This window comes from Elgaria multicarinata, chromosome 10 (assembly GCF_023053635.1).
Source record: "Elgaria multicarinata webbii isolate HBS135686 ecotype San Diego chromosome 10, rElgMul1.1.pri, whole genome shotgun sequence".
In the NCBI taxonomy this organism is placed as follows: domain Eukaryota; kingdom Metazoa; phylum Chordata; class Lepidosauria; order Squamata; family Anguidae; genus Elgaria; species Elgaria multicarinata.
This window is the reverse complement of record NC_086180.1, coordinates 22,840,996-22,861,329: the sequence shown is the minus strand read 5'-3', so window position 1 is coordinate 22,861,329 and position 20,334 is coordinate 22,840,996. Positions and strand designations below refer to the sequence as shown.

At 40.1% G+C, this 20,334-nt stretch overlaps 1 protein-coding gene across 1 annotated transcript in view; it reads right to left on the bottom strand.

The window, feature by feature from the left end:
- The window catches only part of PDLIM5 (PDZ and LIM domain 5), a 148,198-nt gene that overhangs the window by 43,325 nt on the left and 84,539 nt on the right, over window positions 1-20,334 (bottom strand). Inside the window, exon 10 of the mRNA XM_063135882.1 lies at window positions 704-888. Within this exon, the coding sequence (XP_062991952.1) occupies window positions 704-888 (185 nt within the window). The remainder of the gene's footprint in view (window positions 1-703; window positions 889-20,334) is intronic.

Genomic DNA, 20,334 nt, shown 5'->3' with positions numbered 1-20,334 from the left:
TCCTGCACTACTGTTGTGTTTTGTGCTGTCTGGAGGGCTCCGTGGAGTTTCTTGCTGCATTGAGTAGAGTTTCCCCACAGGCTACAGAGTTCCCTGGCTAGAGCGGCCAAAGTGCCACTCTAGGAGAGCTGCTGGGATTGTTTTTTCGCAGCAATGGCTGATGGGATAGCATCAGGAGGACTGGGGGAGGAAAGAGGACGGAGAAACTGTCAATCAAATGTTGTGTTGAGTTTTACTCTACTCCATAGGAGCCCACAGTCACACAATGGCGGAGCTCAAAATTTTTGTGTGGGGAGTACCTCCTAAAAACTCCACCGTTGAGTGGAGTTTTCACACTGCCTAGAGAAAAGTGTTGTGTGAACTGAGACATTATCTGAACACTCAGGCAACATGTGAACAGGTTCCTAGAGAGGCAAAAATAAAATAAAATTCTTCTAATCTAAGAAGACATTATTTTATGCTTTTGGAAGCAATACTGGTCATGAATGTGCCTCTACTTGCCTCAAACCAAGGTGTGGGATGCGTTTTTACTCTGATATGCTGCTTATTTTGTATTTACTTTCAAATCTGTATTACTTTTATTACATGCTTTTCTTAAACACACAAGCAAAGAAAGACTACTGATACAAACATGAACTTAAAAACATATAAAAGCTTTTGCATTCGTTAATGAGCAAATAAAAGCAATTGTTGGTAAATTTACCTGGCTGATTAGAAGATTGCCAGCCTGAGGTTTTGACAGCATATTGAGGACCTGTTGGCTTGAAGGCTGGTACAGATGCTGTACTGGCAGAAACTGCTCTATTTGCACCATTTTCTGGGTTTTCAGGCATGTTCCTTACTGTGGCAGCGGAATACGCAGCAAATTGTGCTGGCTCCTGAGAATCACTATTCGGAGACAAAATATTAGTTTAGGGGCTGTTACAAAACAAGAGTAGACAAGGTTAAACGAGAACATTCTTGTTTATGTGAAACACGAAGAATAATTTTAGCTAGAACTACTAAACCCTATTCTGAAGGAACAATCCCTCATTGTTCTCCACACACACTCTCTCCCACACACCTATCTACCTGCAAATCTCACTGACTGTGTCAACTGGAAGTATTGTGGCATTCCTCCAACACTTAGAAAACTGATGATTTGTGAAGTCTAAAAGTCATAAAATGGGGGCATTTATGTTTGTCATAATGTGCAATGCGAAGTCTTCCTTATAATAGTGAGCAACGCTTCAGAAAATAAATGAAGCCTAACCTATAATGGCATTCAGGAGCACTAGTGTTTGCCCTTCACAAACTTCAACGCAGATCAGAGGAAGAACATTCAGTGGCAGCCAAGAAGATAGAGAGAATCTACACTTGAATGGTCTAACATCCTAGCCATCGCCCCGGGGAAGTAGGTGTAGCTCCGTCAGACGCTCACCAAGCAGCCGCTGTTCGCAGTGCTGCACGAGTTTCTTCGTGGCCTAGTGAGCATCCGTAAACCACCATTTATGCCAAATGAAAGGCGTTTATAGCCACCATTTATGTGACATGGGAAATACGCAATTTCCGGAGCCACTATTGTTGGGCATAATGGAGGCTCTGGACGAGGGCGGACAGTTGCCAGCTGTGAGGCACTCAAAGATCAGGTCTGTGAGCTCGCCACAGCCCAATGAGCTGGGTCCGGGGGGGGGGGGGGGAAGCAGGGGAGTCCGCCAGATTCCTGAACCCAGTCAGGTGATAGCGACATCCATACTTCACAGTATGGTAACCTAGCCTGGCTGCTTTGGGCTGGGTGGGAGCCTGGACTTCTGCCCGCAATCCTGCCCTGATGGCATCACTGGTGGCAGGCAAAAATAGAGTCCAATGCATATCTGCTACTTGCCCTGTGACATTTCAGTCATGGTACACGAAACCTCTCACTGCCAAAACTTTAAAGGTTAAGCATACACTGAGATGGCAAAATACGGAAAGGCATATCAATTACACATTTGGTAAATACTGCTAAAGTTTAGTGTTTCAGAAAATCTTAAGAATGAAAAAAAAATCAGAAAAATATTTCAAAAGGACAAAGTTTTCACTTTAGGAAATAACAAACCTATTTTTGATTTACTTCTAAATTTCCACTGTGGTTGAAGTCACTCTCGGAAATCCAGTGCTTTCAGTATTAAAACATTGGCCAGATACACCAAAATTCTTTTGTTTGAAGGCATTGCAGTAGAGCCAGCTCTATGCACTACAAGATGTAGGGATGGCCACAAATTTGCACAGGTTTAAAACGGGTTTGGATAAATTCCTGGAGGCTACTAGTCCTGGTGGCTCTGTGCTACCTCCAGTGTCAGAGGCAGTAAGCTTATATACACCAGTTGCTGTGGAACATAAGTGGGAGGGTGCTCTTGCACCATGTCCTGCTTATGGGTCCCTGGTTGACAACTGGTAGGCCACTGTGTGAACAGAGTCCTGGAATAGATGGGCCCTTGATCTGATCCAGCATGGCTGTTCATATATGTGTATAGCTGTCTCCAACAATGAAATAAATGGGAAGGCAAAGAATAAAGCTTTAGATTCTTTACACATTACTTAATGACCCAGTTCACATGCAACAGCAGCAAATTGTGGATTTTGAAGTTTACTGTGGGTTATTTAACCCACAATGAATCTATCATGTTCAGGTTTGGATATCATGTTCCAATTGCCAATCAACCTGATCAGAGCCTGAAAATTAAAAAAAAAAATACCCATGGAACACACCACAGCAAATCATAAATTACTTAAGTAACCTACAATTAATTATTATTATTATTATTATTATTATTATTATTATTATTATTTATATAGCACCATCAATGTACATGGTGCTGTACAGAGTAAAACAGTAAATAGCAAGACCCTGCCGCATAGGCTTACAATCTAATAAAATCATAGTAAAACAATAAGGAGGGGAAGAGAATGCAAACAGGTACAGGGAAGGGTAAGCAGGCACAGGGTTAATTGATTAATCCACGATTTGCCACTTTTACACATGAATGTGCAAAAGTGACCTGGCAAAAACTACTCCATGGCTGCTATTACACAGCTCTAATTATATATATATATATATATATATATATATATATATATATCCAGCCACATTATTAAGGCAGATTGTATAGTTATATACAACAACAATAGTTAGATCTGTTCTAAAGAATACATCTGGTATAAGTTCCAAATTTCAGAATACTGCTGCAGAAAACTTTTTTATTATGCTATTAAATTATATACTATCAAAGATATGATCATTTGCAATGGTTAGATGATTTACTCAAGCAGTGGGAGGTAGCTGAGAAGGGAAAGAAAAAAGGTGCTCTCTTCAGAATTACTACAAAAAGCAAATCCCCATTATGAACATTAGCTGCCTTATACCAAGTCAGATCATCTAGTTAGTGGGGCTATTCACACATAACAATGAAAAATCGTGTGTTATTTTTTTACTTTTATCTTATTTTAAAATGGCTGCCATTGGGTCATATCTCTTATATATTGGTCTGAGTCCTCCTGAATGGGGAGGGGGTCCATAGTAGGCCAGTGGTACAGCACATGTGTTTATGCAAAAAGGCTGCAAGATCAATACCCTGCACCTTCAGGCAGGCCTGGGAAAGACTCTTGTCAAGCCATGGAGAGCTGGTCCAATCAGTGTAGCGTGTATATAATAACGAGTGGTCTATGTTCTGACAGCTGCTCAGGGTTCCTGCTCAATAATGTATTCCAATGCTGGCTGTTTTTGGCATGTCTTGCCTTCTCACTTTTGCTGGTGCCCTGCTTAGCGGGTTTCATTCCCAGTGCCCATGGCCCAACTTACACCAATGGACTGAGGTCATGATACTCTGGGAGAAACCATTAACTTATAAACTAACTATGACAGGGAAAGTAAATGTACACAGAATGGCATATTTTAAGTGGGATGAATCATGCTAATAAAAATGAAAGCACGTAGCTACAGTGCAAAGAACTGTGGGTGTTTTAAGGGGAGGAAAAGCTACAGTCTAAGTGAAAAGTAGGCTTCATGTGGAACCTTTGATTTATGGCTCACTCCAATGCCCACTGAGCTTAGCAGGAGGCTCTCTGTCAACATTTGAGGCAGACCTCACACACCAATAATATCGGAATTGTTTTTGTTAAGATTTACTCCACAGAATCAGGGAACATTTTTGTTTCCTGCTGTTGCATTCCCCCTGGGCTTCCTTCCAGCGGTAATCTTTACACCACATTCAAGTAATCATGGAAATGCTGTCAATATGCAATGTACTGACTTGAAAAGTGCTAATTTCCATAGCAATCGGCTTTCTAACGCAATTCCGTGTATCAGTCAGAGATTGATTAATGGGGCAGTGTTTTGAGGGAAGAAAATCCCACATTAATATTGAGAAACACTAACGCAGGAGTTGTTCATCTGTCAAGTTCATTTTAACGTTTCCAGTAAAGAAGCTCGAAAATGAGCCCCGGGGCAACTGAATAGTTCCTCAAGGGAGTCAGTTTTCCACCATTAAAAGAAGTTAAGAAACAGCAAACAACAACAAAGTCCATCTTCTCTGTTGCCTTTTAAAGGTCTCTTGGTACCAGACCGGCTTTCTTTGATTTCCCTGATTTGCTATTTCAAGAAAACTGTTCACGTTTCTTTCTAAAAACCCTACAGAGTTCTAGTGGCTCTTTTGTCTTTTTTTTATAAAACAAACAAACAAACACAAAACCATAAAGCAGCCAAGCCAGAACATGTTCATTAATACATTTTAATGCAATTTTCGTTTTCTTAGCCGTAACAGGTTGAATATGATTACATTAGGAACTAGGTTTAAAACTTCACTTCTGACTTCGCATCTAGGCTGAATAACTAGCAACTGAAATCAGTAAACCTTTAATTGAAAGGACTAGTGAGAGGCCTGTGAAATTTCAGAGATAGGAGGGAAGGTGCAAGAACACAATTCCCTTCCCTAAATCAGTTCTCTCCTCTCTGGCTGGCTGCCCCCCCCCCACCTCTGGCACATGCTCTCCCTCCTCAACCCCAGTTCTTCCTTCCCCCTAGATTCCTTCATCTCTTCCTTTCTCTTTATTACCTACAGGAGCCAAACTACATACAATGGAGAATCATCTTTGTTGTTCATATGTCTGCTGTATTTGCACATAAAGTGGAGAATTAGGGGATTTAAAAAGGCATCACAGAGAGCGGAGCATAATCTTTCCCCATTGAATTCCTTGAGCTCTACTGCTTCAGATACTTTCTTTTGCAGCTCAGCTCATTTCCAATATTGGAGGCGGACTGGAAGAAAAGTGCCAGAAGTGCTGAAGGGCTCCTCTACAGTAGAGCAGGAGGGAAGGGTTCAGCACCTCACACACACCCAGCAATCTCAATCCTAGTTGGATTTAAATCTCAATATCCACACCTTCCACATTATATGTGAATGGGACAGACAGATGAGTAACCATGACTGCCTGCTGCATCCAGTTTGGTCTAAGGGTGATGCTTTCCTTTTCCTTTTAAGGAATGAATAACAGCAACTCTCTTACATAATACGGCTGTTCACATAACATGAGGCTGCAGCGCGTACAGGGCATTTTAATATGCAACCGGTTTATTGTGGCATGTAAACCGGGTGAGTGTGGTTTATGCGAGCATCATTTTACGGTTATGTGAGCACTGTTTAACCCATGCATAACCCACGCTTACTGGATTTGCACAACATGACAACCACCAAGCAGGGGCTGCATTGGCAACACGGTGCACATGGGCACTGTGGCACACCATGGATTAAATAACCTATGATGAGCTGTGGCTTGTCATCCAAACCCAGTCAATGTGATTCAGGGGTAAGTTACTAAACATGGTCCTTCTCATTGATGTCCTCACCCATTTAAAATCAAACTTGCTCCTGTCTGTCTAGCTACATCCTGGGTTGTTTCTTGGTTAACATAAACCATTCTTCCCCAAGCCGGGCATCCTCCAAATGTTTTGGACCTCAACTGACAGGGTTCCTGACCATTGGCCATGGTAGCTATGGCTGATGGGAGTTAAATTCCAAAACACCTGGAGGGTACCAGACGGCTGTGATGGAATGACCTCAGCCTGCTAAAAGATTAGTACAGGAGGTACTAGCATCCTGTGCCCAAAAACCAGGAGAGGGCCACTACTGCCACCTACCCAGGCTCCCAGCTCTAGGTCCCCCTTCTGTATCAGTTTGCAGCTGTTGCTGTTCTATTTTTCTGCTTGATACAGTTTCTTGTACCATGGCAGGCGGAATAGGGCTAGAGCCTTCCTCCCACCTCCCTACACACTGCTATACTGTTCATCCTTTCCCCCTCCTTCCAGTTAGCTAACAGGAAGGAGCGAGGTACTGCTTTCTGGTGGCAACCAGAAAAGGAGGCAGCTGAGTTGTTTGCAGGCCATGACAGTGTGGCATGGCTGCTTGTTCACTTGCTCCACTTATTTGCCAGCCCACTAGCAGTAGCAGCAGCAACAGCAGAAGCGGCACTGATGGGGGAGCATTGGGAAGGCCACTGACAACAGGGCCCTGAACCTGTAGCAGCAGGTAAGAAGGGAGAGGAGAGGGAAGACAGAAGGGAACAGGTTTATCCCTCCCTAGGCATAGGGACAGAAAAGATTTGTGTTAGCATTAAGGGAACGACTTTCTTGTCTCATTTCAATTCACAGTAGAAAGCCATGTCGACAATTTGCCTGAAATCAGATACTTAGTTTCCGCGTCAGACTTCTGAAGTTACATACGAGGACATTTTGCTTGCAGTCTTAAGATTTAGAAACCTGCTTCAAGTCCTCTGAGATCAAATCAAACTTTTCAGTGGAAGAGACAGAAAATAGCATTAATGAAATTTAGCAGAAGTTAAATTAGCTGCAGTGACTAATGAATAATTACAGCAATAGAGCCACTTAAATAAAAGTTAATGAGATATACATGAGCTGAACTAGGCAGAGCATTTGCCTAACCCATGTCTTGAATTTCCCCAAGACAGTATTAATTCCGTAAAGCAGATCTGTACATATAAATTTTATACCATAAATTTTGCTCCACTCCATCTACCTAATTTACTGACTTATTTCTGAAGAACAAGGAAATCTCTCTCGGGGATTTTTATGGGTTGAAAGACAGGAAAATGTAACATGAGCAGATTTGCTTTTGGGCCTGTTTTAGGATTGCAGGCTATGATATGTGAGTACCAAAAAGTGTGGAGGCCATTTTCAGTGCAGGCTATGCAGGTCCAGACATTTGGCTGGAGCTGTAAGATCAGAGAAGGAGTCCACAGGGCCAATATTTTTTACTTTGTATTGAGCAGTCAAGAAGAAAGGCAGTCAACATATTCTACAGTGGATGCTCTTTAGACATCCAGCCACACAGGAACTGTTTACCTGTCAACAAGTACTGCACAGCTGGGAGAATGTTTAAATGATACAACCATGTGGGGTACACATACCTTCCTTCACAGAATTTGTATCAGCTGCTCATGGTTAGGTGGCTTGTATGAACCTAGGAGAACATCTAAAAAGGGTGTCTTACTGCTTTCATCATGCATCAGTTATATCCACAAATGCTGTCATTTGTTTAGCCTGCATGACAGAGATTGGTTTTAGAAGGTCTTTCTTCCTGCACTTGCTATCTCTTTCTATCTTGCTACTGTTCAACTTTTTTACCCTGCTTTACTCCATGCCATTAAAGTTCCCACCTGTAGCCAAGGCCATCAATTCAATACATTATCTTGACTTAGGACTGTACATTTTTAACCAGGCCAAACTCTAAAATTGACAATAGTTGCTATACTTTCTCTGGGTAGGCAGGTGGAGAACGTGTTTATATGGTACACAATTTGACAAAGATAATTTCATTAATTCCAGGGAAGAATGAAGAGATAAAGAAATCATTTGGAGAAGTGAGGATGAAAGTACAAGAGCTATTCAGTCATGCTGGTGTATCATCCCACTGGCTACACTAATAACCTGCCAGTATAAAGGGCCAAATTGTGTGTTATGTCAGTGCAACTGAAAATTTGGAAGGTGTGAAATGGAGACATGCACCTACAGCCAATCACACATCTCATATACCTAGTTCCCACAGGAAACACCTGTATAAAATACATCTACCTCCATAAAGTGTGAATTGGCCCTATGTGATTCTTAACACTACCACCACATTGAGCCTACTCCAATGTCTTCCCACTGGGGATGACAGGATGGGTCGACATTGAAAAGGGCCTGTATATTTTGTTTTGTTTTTAACCTAAAATTACCCTAAGTAGTTTGAAATGTACAGGTGTGGCTGAGTTCCAAAACTTCATAAGCCTCAGATGCAAACAGAAAAATACACACACACACACACACACACACACACACACACACACTATATAAAATTCATTATTATTTTTTAGCAGATTATAAAAAGGTCTCAGCACAGCATGTAAAATGATTTTGGCTCATTTGATGATTTTTTTAAAAAGCCTGAGCAAGTAAAAAGGGTTTCGCTTGGTTTTAAAAAGAGAGATTGGGTCCAGGTAAGCCTCCCTTGGGAGAGTATTCCAAAGCCAGGCCACAAACAAAAAATGGCCTATTCCCAGTTACCACCTTGCTTACAAAAGTAGTTAGTGATGGTGGAAATTCAGAAAAGGACCACGGATGCAAGATCTTAATATTTACATAAGTTCATGTAAGAAAAAGTGGTCCATTTATCACTGCTGCCGGCACATTGAATATTCTTAAATACTTGAGAATGAGGTAGCCCTGCTCGTATGCAGTTCTTTATGTACACTAGTGTAGCTGAGCTGAATTAATTCCATGTGATAATCTTTCCTTTAGGAGGCAAATTCAAATTGTACTTGCTTTTCACTTTGCTAAATGATTAATAGTGCAATTCTATAAGTGTTTACCCAGAAGCAAGTCCCATTGACTTCCACGTAAATGCTTACAGGATTGCAGCCTAACCGCCCTCCCCGCCCCCAGCCCAGAAAAAAAACCACCAAGTCATTTTTCTACTGTACAAACTCTAATTTATTGCTAGGATTTGAAATTTTCTTTTGTTACAAATTGCCTTAAATATATGTTTCTTTAAGGGAGTCAAAGGCGATGTAGTATAATTAGAATGAACAGATCACATCCATGTATTACTTCTTGCTATATTTACAATACTGTGCATGTTTACTGAGCAATAAATCCGACTGAGTTCAACAAGACTTACTCCCAAGTAACTGGGCCAAAAATGCAGCTTTACCAAAGTTTCTCCCAATTTCAGGAATTAATCTACAGCAAGTTTTTAAATTAAAATTAATTATTTGCTCTGTTTAAGAACATCTGATTTTTTAAAAAAACATATCCTTTAAATTGATTCCATTTTTCAACAATACTAAAAATATGTACTCTAATTTGTAGCTGTTGGAATGTTAAACACAGAAAATCAACAGGTGTAAAAATAAAGCTGCTATTTCATGATGTTTGCAGGCGTAAGAGAAATATTTAGGAAAAAATGCCTTCATAATGGCAACATAAAAAATGTTTGGTGCCAGGATCACAAGACACACAAAGGGAGACGTTTTATAGGACAAATTCTTACTTTCCTCCTAACAATTCTATTATGTTTTTTAAAAAAACGTTCTACTGTAAAATTACAAATATAAATGTTTATGTTGCCAAAGGTAACAGTGCTCCAATGGTTCATAAGGGGGGAAAAGGAACTGCGAGGTTTAAAAAAGAGGTATGTGTGTGTTTGTGTGTGGGGGAGAACAAACAGGGCAATGTTACTGAAGCTCTTTTTTGCCTCAGATTCAGTTAAAAGGGCACACACGAAAGTGATGTGAGAATCCACGTTGTATCAAGCTCAAAGGCCTCTTTTCAAGAAGTAACATACATCTATTTCCTCAACACATACACACACCATAGTTTCTCCCATAACCCTAAATCATTTACACATTTCTATGAAATTAAATCCTAAAAAGGTGCCAACTGTGTGCTAATCAGGTGCGCTGGTAATGTCAGAAGCTTAAAAGACCCATTTGTTCCAAATTAATCTTGCTTATGGTCTGCTGTGCTGCTGTTGATTTGGTACACTTTTAACAATGAGCATTTGATGTCTTATTTTTCTGGGCTTTTGTTGATGTGTTGTTATTCCTGGTTTGTGGATACTTTGTTGTTCATTTTTTATGATGATTTGTATGCTGGAAGCCATCTTGATTGACATGGAAAGGCAGCTCAGAAATATCTTAAATAAAATAAAAGTTTCAAAGACAACCAGTATCTAGTACAAGCAGCAGAAAAGTGAGCTGCACCACCATGTCCTACATGCCACTTCGCTGCACCAACTTATCTGTCTGCTGTGGGATCTCAAAGTTCCTGGGGAAACCCAGCACACCACTAGGACAGATGAATGTGAAGTTCTCAATTCTTCTGGCATTAACTGGCCAACAGAGCTTTACAACTAGAAGACTGAGTTTTAGTGCCAATGCAGTGCTGGCACCCTGTAAAGCATAATTTGCAAAATGGCAGCCTAGGTAAACATGTGTTTCTTTCTCACTCTGAATTCCCCCATTCCCTTTAGCAGTGTCATAGGAACATAGGAAGCTGCCTTATACTGAGTTAGACTATTGGTCCATCTAGTCCAGTATTGTTGACACTGACTGGCAGCGGTTCTCCAGGGTTTTAGGCAGGATTCTTTCCTAGCCCCACCTGGAGATGCCGGGGATTGAACCTAGGCCTTTCTACATGCAAAACAGATGCTCTATCACTGAGTGACGGCCCCTCCCCAAGCTACAGTCCCTCCCCATGGACACTTACCATGGTTTATATTAACCAAGTCCAATCAGAACCATGGCTTGCAACTCCATTTTAAACCATTGATCCAGTTCACAGGTACTGCAAGGAAATCGTGGGTTAATTAAGCCATGATTTCCCATGGTGTGTGCCTGGTATTCTGCAGCTATTTTGAAGAGGAAAAGGGGGAAGCAGCATGTATTCCTGAGGAAACTTCCCCATCTGAAAACCATAGTTTGCAGAGAATCAGTGTTACATCTGCATTGGAACAGACTGCGAGAACCACATTGTGGTGGTAAATCAACAAATAGATGGGCCATAACTGTCTACTCCTGCCCTATTCTAAAAGGCACGTCTAGTCATTTATCCTGGTGCTCCTGCAACAAAATTCAGGAGCAGGAGGTGGGTAAACTTCTGATGTCATTGCTTCTGCAATTCTGCACAGACTAGATCAGTTCCTTGATGCCCCACAGGCAAGGGACACATGACTACCGAGCATATTACAGCTGTCATAGATGTGTGGAAGCACATTAGGAGAGTGTGCAGTTGTTTAATTTTAAAAACAGCCTGTAAAGACTAACTGCTTTCAATTAACTTTTGCTGCTGAAATGTGAAAATATATGCTTTTGTAGTTTCATAATATTTTCTCATAAGCCTATGATTTTTGAAAAAAAGTTCTATTTTCCAACCTTTTCTGCACTTCAGTATTGTGAAAGACATATGGTAATACTTTCATATATTACAAAATTGGCCCAGAACTGGCATAACAACTCAGACTTGGGAAGGGGCAAACACAGTTTCATGAAGTACAGAAAAAGAAAGAAAGGCATAAAAAAGGGTCAGTCATTTGTTCATGGAACAGGCATTCATAGCTCTTAAGAAACGTGTGATGCAACAGAACAAACTCCTTCCTATAATAGTGACATTTGGATATTCTGAATTATGCTTACTCCTGAGACACATTAATAGTAAAACGGACCATGTGTGCCGAGCTTGAGGAAACTAGTTTGCTAGACACAATAAATGAGCTAGTTGCATCTAAATCATCAAAAACACAGACGTCTGGTTTGAAGGTTAAATAAAGCTTCCAAGGAAAGTTGGGTCTAATATTACCATAGTTGTGGTCAGGAAGTATGACACAGAACAAAACGTCCCACCCGACCAGGAAACACAAAGCACTTTATGGAGTAGCTGGCAAATGTGTGTAAAATCATTCATCTGCTGCGCCATTTACCAACAGTAAGAGCCTCACAATACTAAGTCAGTGAATATCTGAGGAATAGAAGCTCTCTGTTCCAACAATACACCTTTGGAACAACATGTGGTTTCCTCACTGATGGAGACGTTGCCAGTACCTCATGCAAAACTATTGATTCCACTCTGGTAATATTTTCCCACCTTGGAGTTAACTGAAAGGTCACACCTCTTTAAATAAAGGAAAATGGTTCAGTGCCATGAACCACATCATAAACTCAAATTGCAATTCAGGGCCACCATCATCTCGGGTATTTTAAATTAACATAATGTGCATACTATGACTGGTACCGGTGGTGGACATGACCCATTTTTATAAGGTTGTCCCGCTGAAATGTTTCAGAATGGCAAACAGGAAAGAGCTCTCCCGCATCCCACCAGATCCCTCCCCACTAGAGATAGTGAGTGATCAGTATTAGCCCAAATAAAACACTAAAAGCCCTCCATATATTTACAAAGTTGATCATCATGGGGTGGGGAACAGTGAGTATGTAGTAGTGTGTGTGTGATTTAATTCAAGACAGTTTGTAAGGCACACGAGTTAGAAGACGTGAAAGGTGTGCCCAACAAGCATGTCATGCTGGGATCATTTCTATCACAGTCTTACTATGTCCAGTTCCTTTGCATCTCCAAAATACTTGTAGATTTCCTTGATGGCCTACTTTCCATCGGCGGTGGCTTAATAATAGGAGTAATGAGAAGAGCATCCAAGAGAGAACGATAGGTACTATGATCGGAGAGTCTAGTAAGCATTTAGAGAGAATATGTAAGCAAACCATTTACCAAAATAAAGTAGAAAGTTGAGCATACATGTTATAGTACTGACAGGCAAATTCCTCAGTTCGATTCAGAAATGGGTCAACAATTATGAGCTGGCTTTTTTTAAAAAAATCTCTGAAGCAAGAACATCCTCCCTGAGCAATTTAAAATGATTTGTAATGTTGGTTGCACTATATGATGCTCTTAAGTCTTGGAGGGAAAGAAGCTGTGCAGCCCCAGAGCTCAACTGAAACAAACTCTGGGAAGCTCCCTAATCCCAGCAGCTAAAACATCTTCAAAGGCGTTTGTTATAGGCTCTACTAGCTATCCCCCTAGCCTAAGTTTTCTTGACAGATATAGCAACCCAAAAGAAAGAGTTCTTCCCAGATATCTCTTCAATGCAGATATTTCTTGGAAAGAAATACAGTTGCTTTTGAGAATTGTGAGCTAGGCAAAATTGTAAGTTGAACCAGATAATTCCAAGTTTTTAGCAATACCGCTATATCAAAATTATAAGGTTGGGTTGAACAGTTGTTAAAATTTCAAACATAGAAGCTGCTAAATCACCTTCTATGGATTCATTTAAATAATCAGAATGACACACCTTGGTTTTGAATCCGTTACAAAGCCCCAAGTTAATGGATTATGTTTGTCTCAAGTGTGATCAATTCAAGACATGAGCAGAATTACCATACAACTCATTAGTCATGCCATTGCAACTTACACTGTACGTATCTGAAAGAGGTTACATAAGCGGAGACAATTTTCCCTGTGCTGTAGGTCCAGATAATTAATTCACCCTATGAGAAAATAGTGTTTTGACACAATCCAGGCTCTGTAGCTGAATTTTGATTGCATTATAAAATACAAGCCTATACTGACTGTGTTAAAATTAGCCACGTTAAGTCTCATGTATATGTAAGTGAACATATTCCCACCCCCCTCATGAAATTCACAGATAGCTACGGGATCCAACTCAATGTCTACCTGGCCCGTATAGCAACAGCAGCAGACACAGCAGCAGCAGCACTACTCCTAACTTGTGATGATGCCACCTTTGGAACTGAAGTAGAAGGGATGGGAGCAAGGGTACTTCCCAATGGATTTTCCAGTGGTAATTTTCTGCCGTAGAAAGTTCAATTCAAACGATGAGGAAAAAACCAATGAAAGTGAAAAGATGGGAAAAGTGAGAAAATTATACGAAACATCTCCTATGTAAGTAATTTCAAAGAATACTTGAAAAAAGTGAAGCCTAATCTAGTATACAACATTAATATTAGTATCAGTTGCTTCAGAGACTTTGAAACTCTCTTCCTTAATGAGAGAAGTGCCTTATCCCTAAGAGTTTGACCATCTTACTGCACAGGTTAGAACCTAATACCCTGACTTTAGATAAATAGCACAAGTGAAGTGTTGCCTTCATATCTTGTTTTCAGGCTTCCCAGAGGCATCTAATTGGCCAGCGTAGAAAATAGGATGCTGGACTATGGCCTGGTTCAGACAACATGCTAAACCACGCTGCTTAACCACAAAATGGTTAATGGAATGCATGCATTCCGTTAACCATTTTGTGGTTAAGCAGCATGGTTTAGCATGCTGTCTAAACGGGGCCTATATGGATACTTATGTCCAATACAGCAGGACTCTTACATTCCTAGATGCCTGTATTCAGAAATCGGTCCTATTCATTCAATGTTATTTACTTCCAGGTAAATATGCTTAAGATTGTAACCTTATAGTTTGCTCAGGACTGTCCAGCAAACACAAACAATAATGTAGCACTGCTCTTTTTTATCCAAAATGACGAAGGCATTACACCTGAAATGCATCACCAAACCAAACACATTGGGCTGGTGAATAGAAAGGCATGGCTTTCCCAGTATGCAAGATCATCTTCCATCAATCTGCAATTATTGGAATAATAACTATTCACAGAAGTGCATGATTCCAATCTCCACTAAGATAGTATGGCAGAGATGGGTTCCATGTGGCCACTAGCCTAATATCATGCATCCCTCTCCCTAATTTCAAAAGTCCTCTCAAAACAACTAGTTCAGGTCTCTTCCAAGAGCGATCTGCCACTTCCCTGGCAGCCCATTGGACAGGAAAGGAGAGAGGGGTTCACTGTCAGAAAGAGAGAGGGAAAGAAAAGGGGGTGGTAGAAAGAGAGAGAAAAAGGGGTAGTCCTGACCACTTTTTGCTCTGTTGCCACCTACAACTGGCTTCCACCCCATCCACTGCCAACATGGGGCCTGAGAGATTACCCCACTCCCCAAGGGAACGCAGACCTTCACAGAGAAAAGATTCCCTATCCCTGCAGTATGGGAAGGCCACATGATCTGGCAGCTTGGGTTTCATCGATTTTCCATCTGCTCCTCCATAATAATATTATTGGGTCTGAAGAGATCTTGGCCATCCACGGTGGATTGGAATAACAGCTACACATTTCCTTTTTGTCTTTTAAAAATAAATTACAGCAGAGTAGCGTTCTCTAAGGTAATTAGGAAGAAAATGAAATACAGGAATACTACGGATAGTCTCTGATTGTCTTCGATGAGTTTAGCAAAGACTATCTTATTTCAGATCAACTACACTTAAGACCTAAAACGTTTTTAATGAATAACTCAATTCAGCCGTTAAAAAAGTAGCTGCTCCCTCGTAAAAAGAGTAATAGAAGAAAAATGCATGAGGTTATTTTTGTGCAAGAGTGGTATAAGGAAGCTGCTAGGCTAAATATACTTTGAAAGTTACTGGTGTCACAGGAAAATCATTACATGTGAGGCAGAGTCACTATTATTTCTTAGCATTAAACTTCAAAGAGCTTTGTTATGGCCAATTTACCAGACTTACTGCCCTTGAAAAAGTAACTATCCTTATTTACTAATATTTTATTATGATTTCGTTGTTGAGAAGCGTGTGTGTACATGTGCTATTTTGACTTCTGTTTTCAGAGAACTGTTTGCTTTCTTTGATGGATATCTAATATTCTCTTTTGTCATAACTGTGTACAAGTATAACATATATCGGAAGCTAGAATTTGAGTACCTGCCAGAAAGTGGGGGCACCAAAGTGGACTTTGCAGGCTGGACAGCCAAAGTAGATTCCAATGGAGCAATTGGGAACACAAGCGGCTCGGAGGTCTGAGTTGCCACTGTGCTCATCATGGACAGGCTCCTTTTATTATCAGCTTCATTTGCTCCCAATCCTACAGGAGCTAGGGCATTCAACTCCGGAGAACCAGTTCTTATTTTAGTTGACCTTAATTCAACAAGAATTACTAGATATTAAACACAAACACTGTATTTATTTGTTTTTGTTTTTAATTTATTGACATGTTGCATAATCAGTAGTAACAAACTGATTTAGCACTGGGAAGATCTTTTTGTTTTGTTTATATAAACTACAGTTGCTGAAATGACTTATGGTAGAGAAGGATCTAGTGCAGGGTTGCAGAATTTCTTCCAGCCTGAGAGCTGAATTCCATTTTGAGAAGCTTTCAGGGGGCACATTCCAGGAATGACTGGGGATGAGGGCAAAAGGGGCAGGGTGAAAATTACCAGTATATGGCCCCATTCAGACAACTTGCTAAACCATGCTGCTTAGCCACAAAATGGTTGATGGAATGCATTATGCATTTCATTAATCATTTTGTGGTTAAGCAGCATGGTTTAGCATGTTGTCTGAACGGGGCCTATGTTAACTTAATGCTGTTATGGCCTGTAACTAAGCCTTAGGAGAGGCATTTCAACCTTTCAGAATGGGGTGGGTGGGAACTGCACGAAAGCTGGGAAACCATTAAAGAGTCGGTGCTTGGGGGAAATGCTGTGTGGCCTCCTGTAAAATTCTAGAGGGCTCAGACTGAGATCCCAGCCTGAGGTTTTGCACTCCTGATCTAGTGTTTAGGGTTGCCAAACGTGCTATTTTTTCCTTCTTGGGATAACTCAGAAATCACCTTTGTCTAAGGTAATCTAAGAGAATCACAGCTTCCTTCCATGGAGATGGCATTCTCTTAGCTCAGGACTGACCCAAAAAATCTATGTCCAGCTTCATTCCCTAAAACCAGATGTTACCATCCCTAAACAGAATTTAACTGGTAGTCAGAAGGGAGTACTATAGATTACTGAGAGACGGCATCATTTGACACCCTTTAGAAAGATCACTCTCATTGTAGATGTGGTGGTGGTGTAGGGAGAAGTGTGAGCTGTAACGTTTCCAATGTGGTGCCAGCATTTTCCCACCAGGGATATACCAACCAGGCTGCTAATGTCTGCTACCCAATCAGTGTCCCTCCAATGAACATTTTTTTTCCTATATAGGGATTGATACCGATGAAATAAATTGTAATGAAGCAGCACAACTGAAGATTAGCTTTCTGTATAGGAGCTAGAATTTTTATTTGGGTCTCTAACCAAATACACATGCAAACAGACATCCACCCTTCACACTGATGCCCCAAGGGAACTATAATATATCTGTAGTTTCTGCTGTTACTGGATGCTGCTGCCATCTTGTGGACTACAGTATACCTCGTAGAAGGAACGTACATTTGCACTCCTACCTACATTCAAGGCAGAGTTCTCAAGCTAGCCAAATGCAGACAGCTATAATGCCATCACAGTTAACACTTCTGGACAGCTAAAAGGCTTGTGATCAGCTTCAGAATAGTTTCTTGGCTTGCTTGGATATCAGGCTTTTTAAAACGAAGAATCAAAGAAAGCATCAGCTGTGAAATTAATGTGGCACTTGCTTTTGGTTCTTGCCACAAACCGAGGTGGATTGTATATAAGGAGCACTTAATACTTCCATCTCTTGCTCTAACTCAGGGGTAGGAAACCTGAGGCCTGTGAGCTGTGGGTGGCTCCCGCTGCTCCTTAAAAAGAAGTTTTTAAAAAATATTTAGCTTAAAAAATGGTGTCCGTTTCACTACAGAGCATAAAAAAGTCAAATTTAGCTTGTTTTCAAGCTAGATTTGACCCTTTTAGGGCTCCATTTAGCTTGCAAACAAGCTAAATTTGATCTTTTTGGTGCTCCTTAGTACTACAGATGCCATTTTATTCCTAACCAAGGATGGAAACTTTTTGCATCACCCGACAAACTGGCCTATGGGGATGGTGTGTGTCTGGGGTCAAAAAGGCCACGGACTTCCTGAAGTTGCCAAACCCTGGTCTAATGTGTCTTCTGGTGGAGTGAAATATCCTTCTCTGTCCATCCTCACCCATTCTGGTGAGAGAATGTCATGCCAAGCAGAGCTACAGACCAGGCCCAAAGATGTAAGAGGAGAAGTTGATATATGGTAAAAGGAAAACTTGAGAAGAACAGATAGCAGGAAAGAAACTTGTCTCAGTTCTCACTCCCCACTGCCCCATTCAACAGGGTTCTAGTTAGGTTTGAAGAACAAGTAATAATCTGTTGTTTATATTTATGATGCAATATAAACAGAATATAATCAGTAAGTCTGAAACTACCTAGTATAAGCTTTTGTTGTTTTGGACACAATGGCTACTTGGCTGCTAACGCTTAAAATATGAACAGCTGCAGGTGGATGAGGTGCACACTTGGGTAAGGCCGCCAGTGGATTATTGTAGAAAAGTTCTCTGAAGAAGAAAATTTATAAAATGAATTCACAACATAACACTTCTGACATAAGCAATTCTTTTAAGATTCCTTCTCACAGTTCAAATGCATATGGAGTTGGTTTAGCATTAAACGTTAACATTAATATCGTAGTTTTGTTTAACACTAAAGTGTCTCTTTCATTGTTCAATAAATTAGATGATGCTAAGGGGTTACTCTGACAAACTTTAAAAGAAAATTGTTCCTCTATTACAGGCATGGCTATTTTGATCCACACTCTGTTTATGGAACTTTACAAATAACTGTATGGGCTATTACAGTTATTTGTAAATAACTGGGCTAGATTGTCCTTTGATTTTCTATAAATCCAATTGATTTTAATGGGTCTACTCTAAGAATGGTGAATTCTGGATTGAACCCACCAAATCTTTATTTTCTATCCAAATGTAATATTGGATGCCCCTTGGTAGTGCTGGTGATTTATTTGCTGACAAAACCACTATTCGTAGTAAAGGATCCGAAGGGCCCTACACTCACTGGATGGAAAGGGAAAGTGTGGGATATAGCCTGCTCTGAAAAATTAACCTACCACCGCAGAGTCTCGTCGGGCCAACTTAGCTATGACCCATTCAATGAAATATGGTCTCCTTTTCTCAATTACATCAATGGTATAGATGTGGCATCCAACTCTGGTTTAACAGATCTTCCTCTGACCACAGTAAATTGAAGGAAACAAGCTCGGTTCGGCAACTACAGAAATCGTGTTTGTGTATTTATTAGAAACGCTGTCTGACTTGTAAGTTTTTATATATATTTTTAACTTTTTTAAAAACTGCTTTGTTAAATGGAGTTTATTTAAAAAAAAAGAAAAAACAAACAAAAAAAACCATTATTCGTAGTACTGATCATTTGCAAGTTTAGGATAAGACAGACATTTTGAATATTAGTACTAAGAAAATAATAAATAGTTCTAAAATATGAAACAGGCTTTTGAAATGTAATTTAGAGTGTTAGTACAAAATATGTTGCTTGTCCCAATTATCCTAAAAGTTCATCATGAATTCTTTGATTGTTTCCCAGCCACAGCTAGCTATTATATATCTGTATACTGAATACTATATGTCTTTATTCATTGAAATTGCACAGAAGCAAGTGGAGCAATTATTGCATAGTCCAAGTGGAGTAACTATTTCCCCGCTCCTGAGGTTTTCTACCATAAGGCCCATAACACAAGTGAAGAGAGCTGAATGGGGAAAAGAGATACAGCCTCCTAGAATATAAAGGTGTGGCAGTAGGTTGCTCCTTCTAAATACATCATCACCTCCTACACTAAATTCATAATTTTAAATACTAAGCATTAAGAAATGTGCAGCCTATGAACTGGCAAAGTTCCTCACTGAATAAGATCATGTTTGAGAAACTTTGGTTTGGCGCTCTTGCTTGGTGGAGAGCACGCAATGAAACTGAGTCCTATATGCATACATACAGCAGTTGCTCCTGTTATTATTATTATTATTATTATTATTATTATTATTAATAATAATAATAATAATTTATATAGCACCATCAATGGTGATTTCTTAGATTATCTATGTGAAACTGTTATTCAAACTGGGCTAACCCGTTTTCCACTAATAGCAAGTAACAGAAAAATAAATGAGGCAAATGAAGAGGGTTTTTTTTTAAAAAAAAAAAATCAACAATGATAAAGTAACAATAAACAAATATTTTACCTCTTAAGAGATGTAGTAGAGAGATTAGGTCCAGAAAGTTTAGGAGGAGAAATAGTTGTAGGAGCTGGGTCTTTTACCACGAAACTATCTGAGTTTGCTTCTGCCCTGATAGATAGCAGTTTGTTTCAATTCCATTATGGAAGTCAGAAAATAAGTCAAGTTCACAAAGATAATTTTAAAACTGACATCTTAATTCAATCTGATAACAAAATATTAATCCTTTGGGTCAACAGAGACAACAGGAGTCTGGCATGGTAA